Source organism: Panulirus ornatus, chromosome 49, assembly GCF_036320965.1.
Source record: "Panulirus ornatus isolate Po-2019 chromosome 49, ASM3632096v1, whole genome shotgun sequence".
In the NCBI taxonomy this organism is placed as follows: Eukaryota; Metazoa; Arthropoda; class Malacostraca; order Decapoda; family Palinuridae; genus Panulirus; species Panulirus ornatus.
In genome coordinates this window covers 5,937,733-5,965,712 of record NC_092272.1, presented here as the reverse complement: position 1 = coordinate 5,965,712, position 27,980 = coordinate 5,937,733, and the positions used below count along the sequence as shown (strand labels likewise).

General features: G+C 35.9%; 1 protein-coding gene across 1 annotated transcript; it reads left to right on the top strand.

Annotated features, from left to right (window-relative positions):
- The first annotated feature begins 1,065 nt into the window (after positions 1–1,065).
- LOC139764367 (sphingolipid delta(4)-desaturase DES1-like) lies at positions 1,066–24,726 on the top strand. The gene is made up of 5 exons (XM_071690902.1): positions 1,066–1,355; positions 10,187–10,370; positions 16,243–16,459; positions 19,444–19,652; positions 19,796–24,726. The coding sequence occupies exons 1-5, from the start codon at positions 1,339–1,341 to the stop codon at positions 19,940–19,942; spliced, it is 774 nt and encodes a 257-aa protein (XP_071547003.1). The 5' UTR covers positions 1,066–1,338; the 3' UTR covers positions 19,943–24,726.
- Positions 24,727–27,980: the final 3,254 nt, after the last annotated feature.

Genomic DNA, 27,980 nt, shown 5'->3' with positions numbered 1-27,980 from the left:
TAAACATCTCCAGTCAGGTCTGAATATTGCGGCCTTAATACAGGCCCTGGCGTTGGTGCTCTAAAAGCATGGATTATCAGCTCTCCGATCCATTTTCAAGGTGGTTGTTAAAACAGTCCGGAGATGAGATTCGATCAGTTATTTTGGTAAATTATTCCACACTTTCGCTACCCTGACATTGAAGACGTTGCCTACGATAGACGTATTCTATTGGTGAAACAGCTTCTTAGTATATACATAAGAATCTGTGGATTTCTGTGAGTTACAGGAAGAATATTCCTGAACGTTATTTCATTATTAATTATGACTTTGTATAGTTAACCATGTATCTTAAACCGATATATCATTACTTACCTGCTATACCCTTACATAGAATGAGATTCTGCTGTGTATGACGAAAGTCTATCTACTAAAATATGAGAAAACAGACTTCTAATAAAACTTACTGAACCATAGCATTAACATATGTTAACATTAGCACATACCAGGCATATTGTAGGGTGCGTCTATGAGCATATTCATACATAGTAAAGACATATTACATATAAGCAAGGATAAGAGACGGGGAAACATAAATGTAGAACTCTACCATTAACCCACAATTAGTAGTCACACAAAAAGAAAGGAGTCAGGAGTTCAACACAGATTAACTTCACACGCTTTCTAAGTGATAATCTTGGATAATAACAATAACAATACACTACTTAGCTAGGTAGTTGGTAACAGGCAACTGTATCCTTTCTTGTTGAGATACGGACACGTATCATGCTAGATAATCAACCTCAAGTGGTAGACTTTTGAAGCCCACAACTAAAAAGCTTTTCACAAATTGCACAATTACTACTTTAATAAGAGAAAATGGTGACTATTCCCTCTATAGATGACAGTAATATTACATTATTGAAAAGTATTATGTCATGAACACCAGAGAAGTACTTCAGATACTCTTATTTTCTAGTATGTCTAAATAAGAACATTCATAATGTCCTATTAGGCAACGTTGCAAAGTAAAGGCGGGGCGTGAGCAAACATGGGCTCAGCCGCTCAATGGCTGAGTCACTGCTCAGTCCTCACTCAGTGCTAGAGAGACAGGGAGAGCGTGAGGAGAGGGCCCCACTGTGTAAAGTGAATTTCCGATATTAAATATGGGCCAATATGTGTCTAGAACTGATTTTGAGTGGTCTTATACGGCAGAACCACACGCATCACGACGGAAAGAAATTCTAAGTAAGCTACAGTGAATATTTAAGGATAAGATATTACGGACGGTGGTATATTTTATCTTTCCAGTGTTATCTAATTTTTAAATCAGACAACTTACACTTCGGTTTCCCCAGCATGACGTTTGATCCCTCGTGGTCTTAGAGTACATAAGAGGAGATAAGCCCATCGTAACAAGGGAATGAGTATGTTATCTGTTAAGAGAAGATTATGTGGGTGGAGATATATCTGTGGCAACTCCATGACGTAATAGACTCGTGGTCGCCGTGATTCTGTTCATCCGTTTTAGCTTAGCTACTCTCTCCTCTGTGAGACTCGTATGAATGTCAATTAAGTGTCATATAGATGGGATATGCAAGCATGTTTGTGAAGAATTTGGTGTAAAGTACATACACAAGGCCCTTTCTATGAAAGAGGAATTGCAAAATGCGAAATACGTTAACATAGTTTTAATTTGAAGTTTACTTTTAACATTTGGTTCTTAAGAGTAACATATAATGCATACTTTAATGAAATGCAGCATTAGAATTAATGTAAATTGATTGGTTTATAATACACTGGTGTGCAGTTTTCTATAATTTCTGAACTTTAGATATTTTGAAAATTTTAGAATAGAATAAAAATCACATTAGAACTTGCGATGGATAAGTGCAAAATGAAGAACAATTTAATAGCAATAAACATTAAGGAGCTGAACCTGTTCCTTATCAGAGCACTTATCATCTTGGCTGCTGATACGGTTAAGTACATAGATGGTAAGATTATCAGCCATTAACCGTACCCTAGCAGTGACACCGTCATAATATTTCCTTGTGTTGAAAGGTAGCTTTTTGTATTCATATGATGCCACTACACAATGTAACTATATGATGCCACTACACAATGTAACTAAGTCAATATAATGCCACTACATAATGTAACTAAGTCTACCTACCTATTCAAGTATAATGAGCAACGACACATGGCAGTCTCTTCCATGAAATAAAATTATTGTAAAACTCGAGAATCCATTACATACAGTGTACTGATTATGGAGATATTTTCTTAAATGAGAATCCATTACATACAGTGTACTGATTATGGAGATATTTTCTTAAATGAGAATCCATTACATACAGTGTACTGATTATGGAGATATTTTCTTAAATGAGAATCCATTACATACAGTGTACTGATTATGGAGATATTTTCTTAAATGAGAATCCATTACATACAGTGTACTGATTATGGAGATATTTTCTTAAATGAGAATCCATTACATACAGTGTACTGATTATGGAGATATTTTCTTAAATGAGAATCCATTACATACAGTGTACTGATTATGGAGATATTTTCTTAAATGAGAATCCATTACATACAGTGTACTGATTATGGAGATATTTTCTTAAATGAGAATCCATTACATACAGTGTACTGATTATGGAGATATTTTCTTAAATGAGAATCCATTACATACAGTGTACTGATTATGGAGATATTTTCTTAAATGAGAATCCATTACATACAGTGTACTGATTATGGAGATATTTTCTTAAATGAGAATCCATTACATACAGTGTACTGATTATGGAGATATTTTCTTAAATGAGAATCCATTACATACAGTGTACTGATTATGGAGATATTTTCTTAAATGAGAATCCATTACATACAGTGTACTGATTATGGAGATATTTTCTTAAATGAGAATCCATTACATACAGTGTACTGATTATGGAGATATTTTCTTAAATGAGAATCCATTACATACAGTGTACTGATTATGGAGATATTTTCTTAAATGAGAATCCATTACATACAGTGTACTGATTATGGAGATATTTTCTTAAATGAGAATCCATTACATACAGTGTACTGATTATGGAGATATTTTCTTAAATGAGAATCCATTACATACAGTGTACTGATTATGGAGATATTTTCTTAAATGAGAATCCATTACATACAGTGTACTGATTATGGAGATATTTTCTTAAATGAGAATCCATTACATACAGTGTACTGATTATGGAGATATTTTCTTAAATGAGAATCCATTACATACAGTGTACTGATTATGGAGATATTTTCTTAAATGAGAATCCATTACATACAGTGTACTGATTATGGAGATATTTTCTTAAATGAGAATCCATTACATACAGTGTACTGATTATGGAGATATTTTCTTAAATGAGAATCCATTACATACAGTGTACTGATTATGGAGATATTTTCTTAAATGAGAATCCATTACATACAGTGTACTGATTATGGAGATATTTTCTTAAATGAGAATCCATTACATACAGTGTACTGATTATGGAGATATTTTCTTAAATGAGAATCCATTACATACAGTGTACTGATTATGGAGATATTTTCTTAAATGAGAATCCATTACATACAGTGTACTGATTATGGAGATATTTTCTTAAATGAGAATCCATTACATACAGTGTACTGATTATGGAGATATTTTCTTAAATGAGAATCCATTACATACAGTGTACTGATTATGGAGATATTTTCTTAAATGAGAATCCATTACATACAGTGTACTGATTATGGAGATATTTTCTTAAATGAGAATCCATTACATACAGTGTACTGATTATGGAGATATTTTCTTAAATGAGAATCCATTACATACAGTGTACTGATTATGGAGATATTTTCTTAAATGAGAATCCATTACATACAGTGTACTGATTATGGAGATATTTTCTTAAATGAGAATCCATTACATACAGTGTACTGATTATGGAGATATTTTCTTAAATGAGAATCCATTACATACAGTGTACTGATTATGGAGATATTTTCTTAAATGAGAATCCATTACATACAGTGTACTGATTATGGAGATATTTTCTTAAATGAGAATCCATTACATACAGTGTACTGATTATGGAGATATTTTCTTAAATGAGAATCCATTACATACAGTGTACTGATTATGGAGATATTTTCTTAAATGAGAATCCATTACATACAGTGTACTGATTATGGAGATATTTTCTTAAATGAGAATCCATTACATACAGTGTACTGATTATGGAGATATTTTCTTAAATGAGAATCCATTACATACAGTGTACTGATTATGGAGATATTTTCTTAAATGAGAATCCATTACATACAGTGTACTGATTATGGAGATATTTTCTTAAATGAGAATCCATTACATACAGTGTACTGATTATGGAGATATTTTCTTAAATGAGAATCCATTACATACAGTGTACTGATTATGGAGATATTTTCTTAAATGAGAATCCATTACATACAGTGTACTGATTATGGAGATATTTTCTTAAATGAGAATCCATTACATACAGTGTACTGATTATGGAGATATTTTCTTAAATGAGAATCCATTACATACAGTGTACTGATTATGGAGATATTTTCTTAAATGAGAATCCATTACATACAGTGTACTGATTATGGAGATATTTTCTTAAATGAGAATCCATTACATACAGTGTACTGATTATGGAGATATTTTCTTAAATGAGAATCCATTACATACAGTGTACTGATTATGGAGATATTTTCTTAAATGAGAATCCATTACATACAGTGTACTGATTATGGAGATATTTTCTTAAATGAGAATCCATTACATACAGTGTACTGATTATGGAGATATTTTCTTAAATGAGAATCCATTACATACAGTGTACTGATTATGGAGATATTTTCTTAAATGAGAATCCATTACATACAGTGTACTGATTATGGAGATATTTTCTTAAATGAGAATCCATTACATACAGTGTACTGATTATGGAGATATTTTCTTAAATGAGAATCCATTACATACAGTGTACTGATTATGGAGATATTTTCTTAAATGAGAATCCATTACATACAGTGTACTGATTATGGAGATATTTTCTTAAATGAGAATCCATTACATACAGTGTACTGATTATGGAGATATTTTCTTAAATGAGAATCCATTACATACAGTGTACTGATTATGGAGATATTTTCTTAAATGAGAATCCATTACATACAGTGTACTGATTATGGAGATATTTTCTTAAATGAGAATCCATTACATACAGTGTACTGATTATGGAGATATTTTCTTAAATGAGAATCCATTACATACAGTGTACTGATTATGGAGATATTTTCTTAAATGAGAATCCATTACATACAGTGTACTGATTATGGAGATATTTTCTTAAATGAGAATCCATTACATACAGTGTACTGATTATGGAGATATTTTCTTAAATGAGAATCCATTACATACAGTGTACTGATTATGGAGATATTTTCTTAAATGAGAATCCATTACATACAGTGTACTGATTATGGAGATATTTTCTTAAATGAGAATCCATTACATACAGTGTACTGATTATGGAGATATTTTCTTAAATGAGAATCCATTACATACAGTGTACTGATTATGGAGATATTTTCTTAAATGAGAATCCATTACATACAGTGTACTGATTATGGAGATATTTTCTTAAATGAGAATCCATTACATACAGTGTACTGATTATGGAGATATTTTCTTAAATGAGAATCCATTACATACAGTGTACTGATTATGGAGATATTTTCTTAAATGAGAATCCATTACATACAGTGTACTGATTATGGAGATATTTTCTTAAATGAGAATCCATTACATACAGTGTACTGATTATGGAGATATTTTCTTAAATGAGAATCCATTACATACAGTGTACTGATTATGGAGATATTTTCTTAAATGAGAATCCATTACATACAGTGTACTGATTATGGAGATATTTTCTTAAATGAGAATCCATTACATACAGTGTACTGATTATGGAGATATTTTCTTAAATGAGAATCCATTACATACAGTGTACTGATTATGGAGATATTTTCTTAAATGAGAATCCATTACATACAGTGTACTGATTATGGAGATATTTTCTTAAATGAGAATCCATTACATACAGTGTACTGATTATGGAGATATTTTCTTAAATGAGAATCCATTACATACAGTGTACTGATTATGGAGATATTTTCTTAAATGAGAATCCATTACATACAGTGTACTGATTATGGAGATATTTTCTTAAATGAGAATCCATTACATACAGTGTACTGATTATGGAGATATTTTCTTAAATGAGAATCCATTACATACAGTGTACTGATTATGGAGATATTTTCTTAAATGAGAATCCATTACATACAGTGTACTGATTATGGAGATATTTTCTTAAATGAGAATCCATTACATACAGTGTACTGATTATGGAGATATTTTCTTAAATGAGAATCCATTACATACAGTGTACTGATTATGGAGATATTTTCTTAAATGAGAATCCATTACATACAGTGTACTGATTATGGAGATATTTTCTTAAATGAGAATCCATTACATACAGTGTACTGATTATGGAGATATTTTCTTCTAAGAGTATAAGAGATTCCACAATACACAGGACACTGTGGATATTAGGACTGCTGCAGTTGATGGGTTAATAAATATCTGTTTTTGAATTTTTTTTTTATTATACTTTGTCACTGTCTCCCGCGTTTGCGAGGTAGCGCAAGGAAACAGACGAAAGAAATGGCCCAACCCCCCCCCATACACATGTATATACATACGTCCACACACGCAAATATACATACCTACACAGCTTTCCATGGTTTACCCCAGACGCTTCACATGCCTTGATTCAATCCACTGACAGCACATCAACCCCGGTATACCACATCGCTCCAATTCACTCTATTCCTTGCCCTCCTTTCACCCTCCTGCATGTTCAGGCCCCGATCACACAAAATCTTTTTCACTCCATCTTTCCACCTCCAATTTGGTCTCCCTCTTCTCCTCGTTCCCTCCACCTCCGACACATATATCCTCTTGGTCAATCTTTCCTCACTCATTCTCTCCATGTGCCCAAACCACTTCAAAACACCCTCCTCTGCTCTCTCAACCACGCTCTTTTTATTTCCATACATCTCTCTTACCCTTACGTTACTCACTCGATCAAACCACCTCACACCACACATTGTCCTCAAACATCTCATTTCCAGCACATCCATCCTCCTGCACACACCTCTATCCATAGCCCACGCCTCGCAACCATACAACATTGTTGGAACCACTATTCCTTCAAACATCCCCATTTTTGCTTTCCGAGATAATGTTCTCGACTTCCACACATTCTTCAAGGCCCCCAGAATTTTCGCCCCCTCCCCCACCCTATGATCCACTTCCGCTTCCATGGTTCCATCCGCTGCCAGATCCACTCCCAGATATCTAAAACACTTCACTTCCTCCAGTTTTTCTCCATTCAAACTCACCACCCAATTGACTTGACCCTCAACCCTACTGTACCTAATAACCTTGTTTTTGAATTACTTGTATTTATTTTCATAGTTAAAAAGTGTTAGATTATTCTAATTCAGGTAATTATTGAATTTAGGGGCACATTGAATTAGCCTGTGGAATGTAATCTATGCCTTCCAGTGTTTATTATAAAATAAGACCTGCAGGTGATAATTTTTACTACTTTAGTCTGTTATCTGATGACAGTAAAAAGCTGATTGTGGGAAGGGCTTTGAAGATTAGGGATGAAGTAAAACTAGTGAAACACTAATAGAAATCATTAGAATTAGTGAAAACCTCTAGTAAATTCCCCAAGCAGCTGACATTTATTTCATTCTTTCTTTTTTTTTTCATCATTCTTTTTTGCTGTCTCCCATGTTAGAGAGGTAGTGCAAGGAAACAGACGAAAGAATGGCCCAACCCACCCACATACACAGGTATATACCTACACGTCCACACACGCACATATACATGCCTATACATTTCAACATATACATATATATACATACAGAGACATATACATATATACACATTCACATAATTCATACTTGCTGCCTTTATTCATTCCCGCTGCCACCCCGCCACACATGAAATGACAACCTCCGCACGCGAGGTAGCACTAGGAAAAGACAACAAAGGCCACATTCGTTCACACTCAGTCTCTAGCTGTCATATATAATGCACTGAAACCACAGCTCCCTTTCCACATCCAGGCCCCACAAAACTTTCCATGGTTTACCCCAGACGCTTCACATGCCCTGTTCAATCCATTGACAGTGCGCACGTCAACCCCGGTATACCACATCGTTCCAATTCACTCTATTCCTTGCACGCCTTTCACCCTCCTGCATGTTTAGGCCCCGATCGCTCAAAATCTTTTTCACTCCATCTTTCCACCTCCAATTTGGTCTCCCACTTCTCGTTCCCTCCACCTCTGACACATATATCCTCTTTTTCAACCTTTCCTCACTCATTCTCTCCATGTGACCAAACCACTTCAAAACACCCTCTTCTGCTCTCTCAGCCACACTCTTTTTGTTACCACACATTTCTCTTACCCTTTCATTACTTACTTGATCAAACCAACCCATGCCTCATATTGTCCTCAAACATCTCATTTCCAACACATCCACCCTCCTCCGCACAACTCTATCTATAGCCCACACCTCGCAACCATATAACATTGTTGGAACGACTATTCCTTCAAACATACCCATTTTTGCTTTCCAAGATAGTGTTCTCGCCTTCCACACATTTTTCAACGCTCCCAGAACTTTCGCCCCTTCCCCCACCGTGTGACTTACTTCCACTTCCATGGTTCCATCTGCTGCCAAATCCACTCCCAGATATCTAAAACACTTCACTTCCTTCAGTTTTTGTCCATTCAAACTTACCTCCCAATTGACTTTTCCCTCAACCCTACTGTACTTAACAACCTCACTCTTATTCACATTTACTCTCAATTTTCTTCTTTCATACACTTTACCAAACTCAGTCATCACCTTCTGTAGTTTCTCACCATAATCAGCCACCAGCGCTGTATCATTAGCGAACAACAACTGACTCACTTCCCAAGCTCTCTCATCCACAACAGACTTCATACTTGCCCCTCTCCAAAACTCTTGCATTCACCTCCCTAACAACCCCATCCATAAACAAATTAAACAGCCATGGAGACATCATGCACTCCTGCCGCAAACTGACATTCACTGAGAACCAATCACTTAACTCTCTTCCTACTCGAACATATGCCATACATCCTCGATTTTTTTATATTACTGAAAAATATGTGAATGGTATGTTCTTGTTTACACACAATTGTCAGAAGGTTTGTGCATTTTATATTCATATACCTACAGATGTGTCACAGTGAACTAATGCATCTCAGTGCACAATCTTGAGCATGCAACAAATGACGATTTGTTGGTATATTTCAACTCTAGCATTGAAAATTTATGTAATTGTAGGCAGTTAGGGGAAGTAAAGTGAGGTTTTCATATATTTTAGTACAGTGATTGCCATACTTATGTCTTGTATGTTGTTTACCTTTGGAAGGTGAATAATGTCCTCATTTGCTCACATGTACCCACTGGTTTTTATGTTAATGGACTGAAACCAGAGCACTCTATCCCCAGCCAGATTCCAATGATTATTCTGTTTTCCCCTAACCACTTTACATGCACTGATTCAGCCCACTAACAGCTTTTTGCTTCCATATACCACATCAGATTATTTTGTCCCAAGCATGCCTGTCTTCATCCTGAATGATCAGACCATCATACATAAGTTCCTTTTTTTCTCTCCATCCTTCCTTCCTTCTTGTCCGACCCCTAGATTCTTCCACTTGTGTAATGTAGAACCTCTGTCAGTTTTTCTTTGTTCATCCTCTCCGTATATATGAACCCATGTTAGTTGTCTCTCAGACTACATGCACTATCATGTCTTAATTTTAAACTGATTAACCCCACATTTTTTTTTTCCATCTATATCCTTCCATACTTTTGACATGTATTGTCATAAGAAAAATGTACAACCCCATACAGGTCTTATTAAACTAACATTAGAAAGTATTATAAAGAACATTCTATAGGCAAAATTGTCATATCCCTAAATTCTGTGATTACCCAAATTCAGACTTTTAACTAAGCAGCGTACTAAAAATTTTTCTCAATTTTCAGCAATTCACGAGATATCCCACAACCTCGCCTTCGGACATTCCCGACCATTAGCCAATCGTATTCTTGGGATATTTGCCAATTTTCCCATTGTGCTTCCATTTTCTGTGTCCTTTAAAGGTTATCACCTTGAGCATCATAGGGTGAGTATATCTTTAGTATTTCAAAGCAGTGTCCTTTGAAAATAATTTTCATGTTAATTGTTAAATAAGATTTTCATTTTAAGTAGCTTTATGTCTTCATCTGAAAGTATTTCCCTCAGTTAAACTCTATATAATATTTGTTGCTGTTTTTGATTAATTGATCCAGGAGTAAAACACTTTGCATGTAACATGAGAGTTGTATTCTGGATCAGTTAGATAAGTCTCTAATGGAATCCGTACCCTGTGGGACTATGAAAAATAAGTGTTATTCATACTTCCATTTATGATTCTTATGTATAGCCACATTCATGATGTTGCAATACAAAGGGATTTTCCACACAATCAATTTCACTAACACTGCAAATATTGGTTTTCTCCAAATATTGATAATTATTTAAATGCCTTTGCCAAGACAGAGGGAAACTGTAACTGGCTACTCTGAGATATATGGAAAATTTATTTAACATAATATCAAGCACAAATAATCTCATATCAATGGAGAAAAATATAAATGAATAATCTCAGCACTGTGAAGGAGCTGAACAAAGCAACCATATATTCTTCAAGAATTAATGCTGACTAAATTTTTGTGAATTTTTGAGATGATGGAAACTATGGATGACATTTTAAGGAATTCTCCAATTATATACTAATGTATTCCTTAAGATAGGGAAAAGTGCTACATTAGATGTGTCAAGGTGATGCGAAGCCCACAGACTGTCATGTATAAAGTACTAAAACCAAAGCTATCCATCCAAAGCAAGACCTTCAGACTGCTTTCAGGTTTATCTTTACTACTTCATGTGCCCTGTTTCAGCACATTGTCCTGATATACCCCACCAATCCATTTAGTCCATTCCATGCATGCTACATACCCTCCTGCATGTTCAGGAGCCTCCTGAACTATTCAGAAACTCTCTAACTAAAGTAAATGAAGAAAAGGACCCTAGAGTTGTCATTAGCAACAACTTGAAAAACACTAAACTGTCAAAAACAGTGTCAAAGAGCAAGGAACATAGATTACAAGACACCGAAAACAATTCTCACACTTTATAATTCTCTAGTAAGACCATACCTTGAATATGCATTCCTGTTTTGGTTCCCAAACTACAAAAAAGACGTGGGAAAATTAGAGCAAGTACAAAGATGCGCGACAAAATTGATCCCATCCCCTAGAAATCTGGCGTACAAAGAGAGGCTAAAACGATTGGATCTCTCTACTCCCTTAAAAACAAAGACTTTGCGGCGACTTATCCAAGTGTTCAAAATTGTGAACAGTTTGATAAAGTAAAAAACACGATATCTTTTTGAAATACAAGAAAATACAGTTACTCACACTTTATAAATGGAGTAAAACTCAAAGCTAGATGATGTAGTATGGACGTGGGTAAAAGCTTTTTCCTATAGATGTGTTGAGCATTGGAATAAATTACCATCAGATGTATTGAATGCTGAAACTATAAATACCTTCAAAAGTCATTTAGACAAATATTTTATAAATTCAGGTATACTCTGAGGAAAACACCAGAAATAAACGTATTAATGACAGGGGTAACAGGGACACTAGAAGGCTTATGTGCAGCAGTGGGGAGTCAATGATAACTTAAAAACTACTGAGAAGAATTACATTTTCTTGCCAAGTTAAATTTTTTTCCAGACAACCCAGATGTAGGTCAATCAGGCCTCCTGTTGTCTATCTTTTTCATGTAATCATGTAAATTCTTCCATAATTGTGTCAATTTCCCCTCCTTCTTGCTCCCTCCACCTTTCACAAATAAATCCTCTTAAATAGTCTTTCTTCACATATCCTCACCAAATGTCAGAAGCATGTCAGTACAGGTTGGATGGCTTTCTTAGTCAAACTGCTTAAATGCAGTACCCCTTTCTTCACTATCATTCCTTATATGATGAACACACCGTCACACCACTTCTCTTCCTCAAACATTTCATTTTCAGCGTATCCACCCTCTTCCATATTTAAGGCCCAAGACTCTCATTTATACTATTAGGACTACTCTCCACTGAAATATCTTTGACCAAAGGTCACATTAGATGCTGGTATTGAAAAATAAAATTTGTGAGCAAATGTAATATTTCGCTCTCTGCTTTACATGTATGTGTTGGATCAGATGCCAAATCCTCTGTGCTTTCATAGTAACTGTAATGACTCCCTTGACTCCTCTTGCCTTATGGGTCAAAGCCGAAGCAGTCTTTGCTACAACTTCAACTTAATTACATCCTTCACAGCATGCATCTTTACTACACCTTTGACATGATTCAAAATGTTCACGACAAAGGCCATCTTCACTCTGCTCATCTTTAGCATACCCTAGACGCCAGTAACCATTGACCCTGCTTTAGTGAAGATGCATTTCAGCTCAACTTTGTGGGTGAGGTCAGATGCCTCTTCATTAAGCAAGAGTTAGAATGCTCTTTGTTGGAAGAATGATACTAAGCAAAAATAGTGTTTTATTAAATAAGTCTGGAAACCTTAATATATGCAAGTAAATGTGTCAGAGGTGGAGGGAACGAGGAGAAGTGGGATACCAAATTGGAGATGGAAAGATGGAGTGAAAAAGATTTTGAGTGACCGAGGCCTGAACATGCAGGAGGGTGAAAGGCGTTCAAGGAATAGTGAACTGGAACGATGTGGTATATCGGGGTCGACATGCTGTCAATGGATTGACCAGGGCATGTGAAGCGTCTGGGGTAAACCATGGAAAGTTCTGTGGAGCCTGGATATGGAAAGGGAGCTGTGGTTTCGGTGCATTATTTCATGACAGCTAGAGACTGAGTGTGAACGAATGTGGCCTTTGTTGTCTTTTCCTAGCACTACCTCGCACACATGAGGGGGGAGGGGGTTATTTCATGTGTGGAGAGGTGGCAATGGGAATGAATAAAGGCAGACAGTATGAATTATGTACATGTGTATATATGTATATGTCTGTGTGTGTATATGTATGTATATGTTGAGATGTATAGGTATGTATATGTGCGTGTGTGGACGTGTATGTATATACATGTGTATGTGGATGGGTTGGTCCATTCTTTCGTCTTTTTCCTTGCGCTACCTCGCTAATGCAGGAGACAGCGACAAAGCAAAATAAATAAATAAATAAATAAATAAATAAATAAAATGGTTGCGAGGCGTGGGCTATGGATAGAGTTGTGCGCAGGAGGATGGATGTGCTGGAAATGAGATGTTTGAGGACAATGTGTGGTGTGAGGTGGTTTGATCGAGTGAGTAACGTAAGGGTAAGAGAGATGTGTGGAAATAAAAAGAGCGTGGTTGAGAGAGCAGAAGAGGGTGTGTTGAAGTGGTTTGGGCACATGGAGAGAATGAGTGAGGAAAGATTGACCAAGAGGATATATGTGTCGGAGGTGGAGGGAACGAGGAGAAGAGGGAGACCAAATTGGAGGTGGAAAGATGGAGTGAAAAAGATTTTGTGTGATCGGGGCCTGAACATGCAGGAGGGTGAAAGGAGGGCAAGGAATAGAGTGAATTGGAGCGATGTGGTATACCGGGGTTGACGTGCTGTCAGTGGATTGAATCAAGGCATGTGTAGCGTCTGGGGTAAACCATGGAAAGCTGTGTAGGTATGTATATTTGCGTGTGTGGACGTATGTATATACATGTGTATTGGGGGGGGGTTGGGCCATTTCTTTCGTCTGTTTCCTTGCGCTACCTCGCAAACGCGGGAGACAGCAACAAAGTATAAAAAAAAAAAAAAAAAAAAAAAAATGCAGTATATCTCCTTCTCCACCATCACTCTATACAAATGTTTGCTACAAAGGGATGCACAACCAGACACATCTTCACTACTCTTTTCATAAAGTCATTTCACGCTCTACAAATGCATCACCTTTGACATGATTTATGTTACACCCTTGATGAATCTAAATTCATTTCATCCTCTACAAATGATGCACCTTCACTGCACCCTCGATGAACCCAAGTTCACTTTACTTTACGCACCTTCACCTAATCCCTGACAAAGGTATCAGTACTTCACCTTTGACAAACACATCACTTCACTCCTGACAAATGCATCTTCACAACATCCTTGACAAATTTGCTGGTATCTACTGATTCTCTAACATCTTTTTTTTTCTAGGCTTACATTTAGCAAGACCATTGCATCTAGTAATTATGATTATTGGCCCACCTCGTGTAGTCTTAAATAAGGCCTGAATTTTCATAGCTTCACATTTATTCTGATGGAGATGGGCTTTAAATTTTTCATCTAGTGCTCCACACACTCCTTTGTTTAAGTCTCCACTGCCTCCTCTGTGGCTTCATTCAGTATTTTATTCTGACTGTATTCAGAATTCCCAAATTCCTGTTCCGTATCAAGTTGTCTCTACTCTGCAGCTATCTTGTGAGACCAAAAATTATCCAGTAGATCATGTCCTTGTTGTTCATTGTTTTTTAAATCCTAGGCAGACTGCTTTTTTGATTGATTTGCCTTCCTTGAGAGACCCCATTTTTATGTATACCTTATTTTAAAAGTATCCTTCAGGTGATTTTGCTGTCATGCTCCATCACTGAGCAGTTTCAGTTTTGTCCACTTAAACTAATGTTTTCTGGCACTTTTCATAATCCTAAGCAATTTACTTCAATTTCATCACCATGTCTTCAAGTTTACACATGGTGATATCTCACACTTGCTTGGTACAATTACACTTTCAAAGAAACCTCACTCTCACATATTTTTCTTTCCAAATAGCTTGCTGTTTTCCCTTAGTTACTTTCACTTATTGAGATTCTCATTTAAACATTTTTCTTATTCATATGCTCCATAATCCCTAATTGTTTTGTATCCTACAATCTTTACCATCCACTTATTACAGTTTTCTGAATACCTATCTGTTTGTATCACTGATACTTGATCTCTGGGAACTCTTATCAAAAGAGTTTCCACTTTGAGCATGTCCTTACATGGCTGAATAATTCTTCCAAATTCTTACACACCAATTAGTTTCCTTAAATTTTCATTCCAAAATGCCTTTCTTAATTTTGAAAATGTTTTAACTGTTTCATACACCTTTTTGCCTGCCAAACTGAATGCAGTCTCTATCACTTTGTACTATTGTTCATACTATTTAGGTAGAAAAACTCTTGAAAATTGCATTTTAACTCAGAATTTTGGGCTTAGTCATATCAGGTACTCTTTTAATATAGGAGGAGGTCTCTCACTCAAAAGTACTTTTCTTAATCACTTCCTTTGTTTTTTAAACCCCATTGAAATATACCATTTGCTTATTATTTTCATTGCATTCCTTTAGAGTAACATCCTGCTTTCTGTGTAATAAAGAACAGGCGTGGTTAAGAGAAACGAGTTTTTAGTGATTGCAGGGCTGTACCACCCACTCTGTTTCTTACTGTTTAGCTTTTTCTGCTTTAGGAATATCATTTATATGAGCAATACTGAAGCCAGTGGTGGCACTATTGTGTGTTGGTTGGATGAAATTATTTGTTGAAATGGATTAATGATTTCTGCTTGGAAGAGCCTTAGGAAGTGCTTTTTTTTCTGGTGAATCTCTGCCCAAAGCTAGCAGGACAAGGATTGATAGTTCTTGTTTCCACTGTCACAGTATAGAAGGAAATCTTCATTAAGACTGTCACAGTTTAGAAGGAAATCTTCATTAAAGATAGTTCTAGTTTCTATTGTCATAGTATAGAAGGAAATCTTCATATAAGCAAGTTATTATTATAAGCACAACAGTATTCCAGTATTTCTTAAGGTCCTTTTGTATTTATGTCAACAATATTGGCATCAGTTGTTGCTTTTTATCTATCCTGTTTTCTCAAATCAATTGATTTTTTTCTAAATTTTCTTTGAAGTTCTTAGTTGTTAAAATACTTTTCCAGTACCAAGGGGATGAGAAACTGGACACTGATATTCCAACAAATATAGAAGCACAGCTCTTCTGTACTACATTCGGGAAAATGATCTGGATGTTCCTGCAGCCAATATTTTATGCTCTGCGCCCACTTGTTACATACCCAAAGACACCAACACTTCTTGAAGTCATCAACACAACAGTTCAGCTCACCTTTAATGCATTTATCTTCTATTATTTTGGTGGTAAGTTTGCATATTTTGTTGTAATTGAGTAATGCTCAAAATGTATTTTATGAAAATAATATAGCTTTTATGTGCCTGAATAAGTCAGATTTTTTGCATAAATGATTTCAGGCCTGAGAGTTTAAAGATATAATCTGAAGCTTGCTGTTTGGTTTTAATTTTGACATTAAGTTCCTGAAAATAAATGGAAATTTTTCTTATTAATCCGTACCTAATTTAATGGGATGGATCACATACATACAGCCACTGCATCATTCACATATATCCTCAACCTGCACCCAGTGTATTGTCATGTATGGACTTTTACTCTTTAAAAGTGCTGCTTACTTTTTCACAAAGTTGATCCATACCACTTACCCAGAAAGTTTTGTGTGCAATCCCTTTATCTGAAGTATTCTGAGCCCTAATTACTTTGGCCTACTCTTTCTTGGTCAGTCTGTCCTACTTGTGCCTTCAGTTGTACTAAAGGATATCTTTTTGACCAACTTGTACTTTGAGATACAACTTATATAACCAAGTCCAACGTAAGATGACTTTCTCTTTAATTTTAATCCGTCATAATTCCAAGTACACCTTCCAATTACTCAGCTCTGCTCTTGGTGTTTCTCATCCATGCAGCAATATTAGGATGAGTATTCCTTTGTGCAAGTATTTTACGCGTTTGTTTCAAATTGATTCATTGTAAAAAGGAGCCTCTTCCTTCCCGTATGCATTTTATCCTTTCACCTTTTCTGTCATGCCACTTAATATGAATCTATTTTTCATTTTGACTGTTTTACTGATATACTGCAGTGTAGAATTAAATTAGTACAGTTACAGTGCAGGGATTTGAAAATCCATCTCCTCTTGCTTAATTCCCTTTGTTTATACAGGTAACGAATTCACCGAAAGTTGCTAAGCTTTGCTTTTAAGTCACTAAATTTGTAAAGTTGTAATGTTAAAAGTCACAATTTGCAGCTGCAATCTCCCAGTCACAAGTTGAAAATGGCCAACAAGCGACAGAAGCAACCCTTGTACTAGTAGGAAAACAAGTAAAAGCAGTACATATGAAGTGAAAGAAATTAAATGTTTTGAACTGTTCAGATGCTGTTGAATCAGCAAAGGGCATTCAGAAATGCTTTGCTTACCAAATGCAAATACAGTTTCCATTTATTTAGGCTGATAGACACTTGCCCCTACACCTCAACCTTCATCTACATCTGTACTATACTTTATTTAGATAGGCTGGAAATCCTCCCCTCTCTTATTTTTTTTAATTTTCCAAAAAAAGGAACAGAGGGGGCCAGGTGAGGATATTCCAAAAAAGGCCCAGTCCTCTGTTCTTAACGCTACCTCGCTAACGCGGGAAATGGCAAATAGTTTAAAAGAAAGAAAAAAAAACTTTACTTATTTATTATACTTGATCACTGTTTCTCGAGTCAGCGACGTAGAGCCAGGAAACAGAGGAAGAATGGCCCATCCACTCAAGCACATGTATATGCATAAATGCCCATACATGCACATATACATATCAACATATATACATACATACATATACATATATATAGACATATATGCACATGGACATATTTATACTTGCTTGCCTTCATTCATTCCTGGTGCTACCCTGCCCCACAGGAAACAGCATCGCTACCCCCTGCTTTAGCAAGGTAGCGCCAGGAAAACAGACGAAAAAGGCCACATTCGTTCCCACTCAGTCTCTAGCTGTTGTGTGTAAAACACCGAAATCACAACTCACTATCCACATCCAGGCCCCACAGACCTTTCCATGGTTTACTCCAGATGTTTCATTGTCCATTGACTGCACATTGATCCTGGTATACCACATTGTTCCAGTTCACTCTATCCTTTACATGCCTCCCACCCTCCTGTATGCTCAGGCCCTGATCGCTCAAAATCTTTTTCATTCCATCCCTCCACCTCCCATTTGGTCTCCTGCTTCTCCATATTCCCTCCACCTCTGATGCACATATCCTCTGTCAACCTTTCTTCACTCATACTCTCTATATGTCCAAACCATTTCATCGCACCCTCTTCTGCTCTCTCAACTACACTCTTTTCATTTCCACACATATCTCTTACCCTTTCATTACTTGCTCGTTCAGACCACCTCACACCACATATTGTCCTTATACATTTCATTTCCAACACATCCACCATGTTTTTTCTTATTATACTTGAAAGCTGCTTCCCATGTCAACGAGGTAGCGCTAAGAAAAACTTAATACCTTCCACAGAGCATCTCTATCAACTCTATCATATGCCTTCTCCAGATCCATAAATACTACATACAAATCCATTTGCTTTTCTAAGTATTTCTCACATACATTCTTCAAAGGCAAACACCTGATCCACACATCCTCTACCACTTCTGAAACCACACTGCTCTTCCCCAATCTGATGCTCTGTACATGCCTTCACCCTCTCAATCAATACCCTCCCATATAATTTACCAGGAATACTCAACAAACTTATACCTCTGTAATTTGAGCACTCACTCTTATCCCCTTTGCCTTTGTACAATGTATATGTATATGTCTGTGTATTTATATGTATGTATATGTTGAAATGTATAGGCATGTATATGTGCGTGTGTGGGCGTGTATGTATATAGATGTGTATGTGGGTGGGTTGAGCCATTCTTTCATCTGTTTCCTTGCGCTACCTCGCTAACACAGGGGGCAGTGTCAAAGTATAATAATAAAAATAAAAATGAATTTAGAAGAATGAGCAAAGGAAGGATTTTTCCTGAGGCTCAATTCCTGTTAATGCTTAACTAATGTGGGATGATGTAAGCTGGTGTGAAAAGATGTAGCTATTTTTTTTTATTTAGTTATGTGAGTGGGAGGTTGGGAATCCTTCCCTCTCATATTATTACGTTCCATATGAAGGAACAGAGGAAGGATTCATTATATGTATATAGGAATGGAGTTGATCATAGCTAAATTCTTTCATTGTTATTAGGTAACTGTTTTGTATTCTAGGTAAATGTCTTGCATACTTAGCTGGAGGATCTCTGCTAGCTATGGGTCTTCATCCAGTGGCAGGGCATTTCATCTCGGAGCACTACATGTTTAAACAAGGCTTCGAGACTTACAGTTATTACGGACCCCTAAACTATTTAACTTTCAATGTCGGCTACCACAACGAACACCATGACTTTCCCTACATCCCAGGGTGTCGGCTTCCAAAAGTATGTTTTGGTTTTGATAAAATTTTGTTGTTGTCATTGTTGTTTTTCTGACATACATGGAAACGTTGACTAAATAAAATATTGCATGGTATGAATCTCGGAATGTTTGTAACTGACTATGCTATTTCTCTCACCTTTTTCAGGTTAAAGAGATAGCCCCAGAATACTATGATGACTTGCCACAGCATGAATCCTGGGTAAAAGTTATTTATGACTTTATCACTGATCCTGCCATCGGTCCTTATGCCCGCATAAAGAGGAAGCATGCTGGCTTTCGTAAGGAGGAATAAGTAAAGAAATGGAATTCTCCTAACTTGTTAAATTGTATTTGGAATGTGATGTTCTTCATGCTTTTGTGATGGAAGAAATTATATTTTTAATACTGAACTTCTTGTTTGTGGCTTCAAAGTCATTGCACAATAACAAATGCATAATTCTTTTTCATGTAACTAATACTGAGTGTATGTTATTTATAGTACCTAGATTAGTGGAGCTCTAGATTTCAGGGGTAAAGGAAAAATTAATTTCAGTGCATTATTAATAATTCTGCATTCACATACATAAAAGTCAAGTCTGGGACAGACAGTGTCAAAGCTATAAATTACTCGGTTAACAGTGCAGTAAGTGGAAGACAGAATTATTTTTTATCTATCTGTGTTACTACAAGGATGATACAAAGATACATGACATAAGGCCAGAATTGAGAGGCAAGCTGGCCTCCTCTCAGTAAGATAATTACAGTATGATGGAGCTAACTTCTTCCTTAAGCAGCTACTCTGCTCAGACAGATCTGTGCCTGTGATTTTACACTCGGCGAGTCTGTATTCTCTTACTTCCATCACGTTTACACCCACCAGTATGACCATTTAGGTGTCATTTCAATATGTCAATTTCTCGCCTCGCCCTCAAAGATACAAGTTTGACATCCGTATGGTACAGCAATCATTAAGTGATTTAAGTACAACAACTACAAGGTTATCCACAGCTATATAAGGAGACAAGGGAGGACCAGGGCCACATGAGTATTTGTTGTTGTTGTACTATGATGACAGTACTGACCTGATGATCTTTATGCTGGTTATTTTAGAGAGTGGGTGTAAAGCCTATATACTGGATAACCTTTGGGCAGGATTCTTCTCACAGGTGCCATAGGCAGATAGGATGCGTGCCTTCATGTGCCCCATGTAACAAAGGTTTTTGATTCTTCATTAATAGTATTTAGGAGAGGAGATTATTCTTATATTCATCCAGTAATTTTCAGGACATATAGTTGATATTATTAGACAGGAAATATACAAGTTCTACAATGAACAGATTTTGTTGACCTGACCCTTTGTGCTTACTGTTGTAGTAAAGACGTACATTTATGTTCAGATCTTCATGTTTTTCATGTATTCCATATTCCAATCTCGCATTTCATATCGTAGTCTTATAAGCCTTTTCACATACTTAGAGATTTTTAATAAGTGGAGACTGTTTCTCAAAGGTTTCATTAAAAAACATATCTGCACCCTCAGATGCTGAAAGCTTAATATTTGCACGAGTACAATACATTGGAGATATTACAGTTATATTTACCTTACTTTTGAATTAAATGGTTGACAGTTACAAAGAAAGTATAATTAGAAATGCTTAGTCATCTCAGGAAATGCTTGGGACAAAGAAAGTGACAGAAAACTAGATAGTTTCAAGAAGGGTGCAGTAACAGATGATTGAGTGGAGAGAGAGCTTTAAGTGAAAGGTTACTGCAGAGTATGACTATGTATGGTAGATTCCAAGTGGTGCTGTACAGTGAAAGTGCATCCTTCCTACCCACAAACATGAAATAAACAGTAAAGTAGGTTAAAACATATTGAGAAGGAAAAATCTCTTATCACTCCTAGTCGTGCTTCCACGGGTGATGAAGGCCAACTAGCTTTCTGCATGGTTTATCTTGTATATATCATTCCACACCTTGTAATCTTCCCACTGTACACCCTAATCTTGGCACATCACTAGATTCATTCACTGATGTACCCCACAGCTTTTATTACTAGCTTCTTTAACCTTCCTCTGTATCTGCATTCCTTTACCTCATTCTCAGTGCACCCATTAATTCAAAATCTCACCCCTTAACCTTGGCCAGTTTAGCACACACTGTTAAATTACTTCTAATGATCTCTACCTCTCAAAATCCTCTGATATTTTCTTAAAACTGATTACTTATCGTGTCTGAGCATTAAGAGGAAGTACAGCGTATTTTCTAAATAATCTTCCATTATAGTGATAATTTTTTAAACTAAAAGTATGAATAATTACATATACATTTATTATATATGTGGTCTTTTGTTATAGCATCAGGAAGGGTTCATGCAGTAATGAAAAGGGAAACCAACCTAGGCAAAGAAATAATGAAGTTTTTAATTCTATGCCACAGATAATGTATTCATTTAATTCATGTCCACATCACATCATGAAACTACATTGTAGTCTTTTGTACTGACTGATAATACATAATAAATACATTATTGTATTTTCATTTTACTAAACATATTATGTATTTTCGATGAATGTACTGTATTATATATCTGAAGAAGGAAACAAAACTTTTTTCAATTAAATTTTTTTTTTCAAATATCTTGCTTAATGATGTTTGCAAAGGTAAACCTATTTTTTACCCTTGTTGCAGGGATGTCTTGAGGATTCAGCAAATAATCATTCTATGGACATCAGTGTAAATATTTAATGATATTAAGCTGGTATTTATTTATAATGATGTATCTGCCAGTCCTAGGTCATTTACCTATGAAGTGTGCTTATTCTTAATATTAATCTTGTTTATTGTTTAAAAATTCCTGTTTAGGTATCAAAATGTTGTGTTTAGGACCAATATTATTTGTAGGACTGTCTTCAAAAGAAATGAAAGGTGGCATTACTGACATTTTTTTAGAATCCACATTTCTCTTATAAAATTTTGAATGTTTTCATTAAATAGAAATCTTTAACCATTTGCACTCAAAAAAATTACAAAATCATGTAGAAAAAATTCTGCTGTTGCAAAAATTTTTATTAAATGCATTAAGACTTTATTATTGTTTGAAAACTTGTTGCAAACTTCATTAACTGAGCAGCAGTAATATAAAGACATTATAGACCTGTTTGGAGCACTACTGGAATGCACTGTAACTGAGACATGAAATACTGTTTAATGAAAGTGTTCAAGTTTCATCAGCCTTTACTATACGTTTAAGGAAGAAAGTGATTCCATGAAAAAAGTAAGAGACAGAAGTGTAAAAGGCAGAGGAATGGTTATGTAAAGTGCCAAATTATGAATGACACGAAAGAAGAGCTGTTGATTTTTGAGGGGTATATGTTAATCTAGCTACACGAGTGCCTATGTGGACAGCCAACATAACCATTCTGCAGTTAATTATGGTACTGTTATAGGATTGCCTCAAGCTGCAATTTATAAATCAGCCTGATCATGAGTATTCATTATCATCATATCTTTTTGTTTGGTTCCAAAAGATTGAAGGTTTATGCCAAAGTAGAAAAACAGAAAATTGCCATCAAAACTTTTGCACAATACCCTATTATTCCTTTCATGACGTGCTCATATAACATTAAAAAACAGGTCATGGGTGTTGCTCAGCCATCAAAAATTTTTGGTTTTAATTTTGAATTTTCCTGTAACTAATTAATAATCAAAAGTATGTTAAAAGCTGCATTTCTACATTGAAATCAACATGATCAGAGGACAGAGGCTGTACTTTTCCTATTGTGTTGATTTAGAATTTCGTAGCACTATTTCGTCATGTGGCTCAACACTTGTATGTGAACTGAAAACCTCCCTTAAGAAAACTTAGGTTTACACTTGTTTTCACATTTATTATTCTTTATTCATAACACTCTGCTTCTCCTCTTATCTAATATTTCATTTTATTTACCATGTGTCTTTTTAAATTTTTTTTGCACTTTGCTCTGAAATCTACAACCACCACTTAATAAACTATGTTCACTGTGCTGGTCAGTTTACTGATACAGATTCTTACTTTACTGGCATGCTATATTAAGGGATACAGCTCACTTTTTAGCTGGTAGTGCCTTGTCAAATGGCAAATATCTTCATCCTGTGCCTTGAATTTCGTATTTTCCTTTCAAAGCTGTTTTATGTATCTACCTTTTCTTTACTCCATCCTTAAAGGGTATCAAACTATTATCTTTTCATCTCTTGTTCTTTCAGCCTTGTTTACATTCTGAATGTCCTCATGTAAGCTCAACTATGTTGCTTCTGTCTGTATTTCTTGCATTAAGTTTTTTGCTACATATTCTCTTGACTTTCTCAATCATTATCTTTATTGCTTTACATATCACTAGGTATTTTTATTTGTTTAGACCAGAATTCTACTGTTTAAACTTTAAAAAGAAATGCAAGTTGATAAAGATTATTAGTTAGTCTCTGATTGTCACTGAAAGTTCAGTAATAAAAATAGGTTATGATTTACAAATATAAAAGGAAGGTCAAGCTTTCCTTTTTTCCTGTACGGGAAGTGTTCATTAATTGAGGACTTTTATGTATACCAGAGGTCATGTTACATCTAATGCATAATGTTAAGATGAAAAGTATTTTTTTTGAAGTATAGATTTTTTCTTGTACTCATAACTACATGAATATTTGTATGATTGAGTTTCCTGAAGGTTCTGGTTATGCAGGCATAGTACGTCTCTATGACTAGCATTATTTAATGATTATAGTGCACAGGTGCTTGATATGATAGTATGATGTATATTTAAAAACTGTGATAGATCAGGGTATTTAGATATATGCAAATACAGCCATCAGTCACTATTTCATAATCTTTTTTTGTATTCAGGGCTGGATAGCACAGGCAGTCCTAAATCTAACATGTTTGATTAATTACATAATTTTTGAGGAATCTCATTGCCACAGTTATTGCTTTCCTGAAGGTACTTTTAAATAAGTTAAGTTGTAGCATATTGAAAGTTTTTATATTTATGCAAATGGGTAAAAAAACATTTAAATGTGTATTCATACGAGTAAATATTCATTTGAAATAAAAAGATGTTAAACAGACTAATTTGTTAATCATACTGAAATCCTATTAAAATATGTCCCCTAAATCCTCATTCAGTGGATGTAATTGAGAGGATCCTCTGTTACTGTAACATCCACTCTATCTTGAAACAAAGAAAACTTTGTATCATGGAAATAGCCAAGTCAGCCTCTAAGAAACTGTTTAGATGGTGGTTTCTTTTTTTCCGAAGTTGCTCCATTTATAGAAAAGACTAATCCGTTCCTGTATGGAGTACTGTTCTCGTTTCTGGGATGGTTCTGGAACAGCTCTACATCCTTACTTGACAGCATTAAAAATGATCCAACTTATCAACTCTCCTAGGCTAACTTCAAAACCTGATCTGCTTGCCGTACCCCACAATGTTGGTTCACTTTCCCTCTTTTATAGGTAAACTTTTGTTTTTGCTCCCAAGAGCTGGCTGCTTGTATGTCTCCATCTCCAGCTAGACCAAGGAATACTTGGCAAGCTGCTGCATCACAGGATTACTATGTGGCTGGTAGTTGACAACTGAAGGATGGGTCGTTCTGTTAACTGTTTCTTTCCTTACACCTCAAAGCTTTGGAACTCTTTACCCTCTTATGTCTTTCCCAATAACTATGACTGGCAATTTTAAGAAGACTGTTTTTAACTTCTTCCAAAATTCTTAATTACTTTTACCTTGTCTTTTCTTTTTGCTTTTATTAACCTCAATTTTTCAATTAAGGCCCGGCCTTGATGTGGACTTTAGTGTGTGACTGAAGTCAAAACCTAAAAACCTACAGAAACGTATCTGCACTAAATGTATGGTTATAGGATGTGATTATGGGGATCCTCATTAAATAACTAAAAGACTAACAGATCTGATATTGCATAAAAGTGGAAAACCAGTAAATACAAGCATGAAAATAAACTTTAAAAAATTAGGACTTCAGCCTATGATTAGCCTTTAAACCCTGCCCTAAAAAAATGAATTTCAAAACCCAAGGACCTCTGTTGGGGGCTCTCGCAATTTTGAGGCTTTGCTTCATGTGTAAGCAGGGTAAGATGGACTCCTATTGGCTGAGAGATTCCTTGATGTTCCTGTACTCTTTCTTGTCTGCTGAAGATGTCACAGCCTCATTAAGGATGACTTTTTGATAATGGTGTTACCACTTGCAGGCAGAGTCTGCTAACACTAAATATACTGGAGTAAGGGAATAAGAATTCTACCCAAATTTGAGTGTTGAAGGTGGTGCCTTATGGTGGCAAAGTATGCTGGATACCCTTCCCTCTAGCATTAACAGCTTCCAAAGTAGGAACAGAAGAAATAGCCAGGCAAGGATTTCTCAAAGACTGTGCAATGATACCCAGAGGATAGAGTGAAGAGTGGCAAAAGGGGAGTAAATATAAAAAGAAGTGTGGAAAGTAATTAGGAAAGCAGTGTTTACATGCATGAGGGAAAATGCAAGATGGAATGAAGTTAAATTGGCAGAAAAAGGACATAAGTGAATGGATGAGATCTACTGGGATAGTGTGTGTGTGACAGGGATGAACATGAGAAAGTGCAGGAGTTCAAGAGAAAGGTAAGAGGGCATAAAAGGGGCAAACTTAGAGTGCTTATGGGGAGAGGGAAGACGAAGGTGGTTAATTAGGGAAGTAGTGTTTACATATGTGATAATATGGTTGAATGAAGTTGAAAAATTGGATGCAAAAGGGGAGAGAGGTGTTTGGATGGTATCCGCAGGACAAAACGCAAGTGACCGGTATAGACAAAATGGTAAAAAAAAAGTAATGGAGTAACTTTTTTGGAGGACTGTTGAGTGCACTTGATGGTAGGGTGGCGGATGTGGTATGATTAGGACAAGATAGCAAGCAGTATGAGTCCAGACAATTAGTTTGGTTAAAAGTGAGATGGTACTAATTACTGAGAGGGAGTTTTGCATATCTCCAATACCACACAACTTCTGAAGTTTATGTATGCTGCTGACATTAATCATGTTCTCGAACATTCTGTCCACCTCTTGTACTATAAAATTATTTCTTTAAAAATGTTTTTCACAAGTTTTTTTCCTTACTTTCATGTTATGTCCTCTGGTCACACTATCCCTACATCTCTGAGGCACTGTTCACGGTCCACCTCATAATTGTGGTTACCCCTAAATCTTCTCTCTTCCAAGGTTGGCAAATTTAAAACATTTAGCCTTTTCCTGTAACTTGACTCTTATTTCCAGTACCATCTTTGTTGCCCTCTTCAGGACCTTCTATGTTCTGTGATTCTTGAGAAGCATATTCTAGTTTTGGCCTTTTATATATGAACAGCTTCCTAAATATTTCCTAAATATTTCTGATATTTGCCAAAGACAGTTTAGCTCCTCTACTGTTTTAATTTGGGACTCTGGTAATAGGTTGGAGATGAAGCTTATTTTCTGCCAGATAATAATCATACTGAGATTTTGAGTAAGACAGTGTGGTAGGAATGGATGGGACTGCAAATGAGTCAAAGTGTGACAGAAGTTGTGAGGTTAGCCAGGCTGTTCAATTTTAGTTTTGCTGATAGTGAGGTGCCTAAAAACTATCAGAATGCAAGTACATTATGACAAGAGGGACATGAATGAAAGCTGGAATTACAGATGTAAGTCTAGCACAACATATGAAAGTAAGAGGAAGCATTGACCTAGTTTTTTGCTTTGAAGAATAAATGTGACTTGAAGAATGAAATGTAGATCTGATGTGAGTGTACGATGTGGCTGACTGAGAGACCTGATAAAAGGTGTCATAAATACATGGGTAACAGAAAGTTATGAAATGCGATGTGGAGAATTATCAGAAAAGTGAGGAAGGTGCACAAATAGGAAGGATGAGTGGTTTTCAGTAATGGATGGTCTGTCTCAAAAATATGTGATGTGACCATGGTTAATATGTTTATAAGTTGTTGAGGAAGATGAATGAATGGGTCTTAGAGTAAGGGACATATCTATGGTACTCTAGTCTGGGAGGTGGGGTATGGGAGATGAATCATTTGCTATTTGTAGATGACAGTTCTGGTAGCAGACTTAAGAGAGAAACTGCAAAGGCTAGTGACAGTACGAGAGAATATATGAATTATGAAAGAAGCAAGTTGAAAGTAACTATGAATAGAGTAGGGTAATGAGGTGCAGCTGGCATTAGCTGGAACCATGAGGACTGAAGTGAGTCAGAGGGTGGAAGGGGGATAAGATCTTGGGTGCATTAAGGAAGAGAAGTCAGTGTTTATTATGGCACAGATGGGTATGCATGAAGAAAATTAATCCAGTGT

What these genes read in the sequence shown, in the direction of transcription:
- LOC139764367 (XM_071690902.1), top strand. An exon ending in ATCACCTTGAGCATCATAGG is followed by an intron (nt 10,371 to 16,242) that starts GTGAGTATATCT and finishes ATACTTTTCCAG; the next exon opens with TACCAAGGGGATGAGAAACT. An exon ending in CAGGGTGTCGGCTTCCAAAA is followed by an intron (nt 19,653 to 19,795) that starts GTATGTTTTGGT and finishes CACCTTTTTCAG; the next exon opens with GTTAAAGAGATAGCCCCAGA.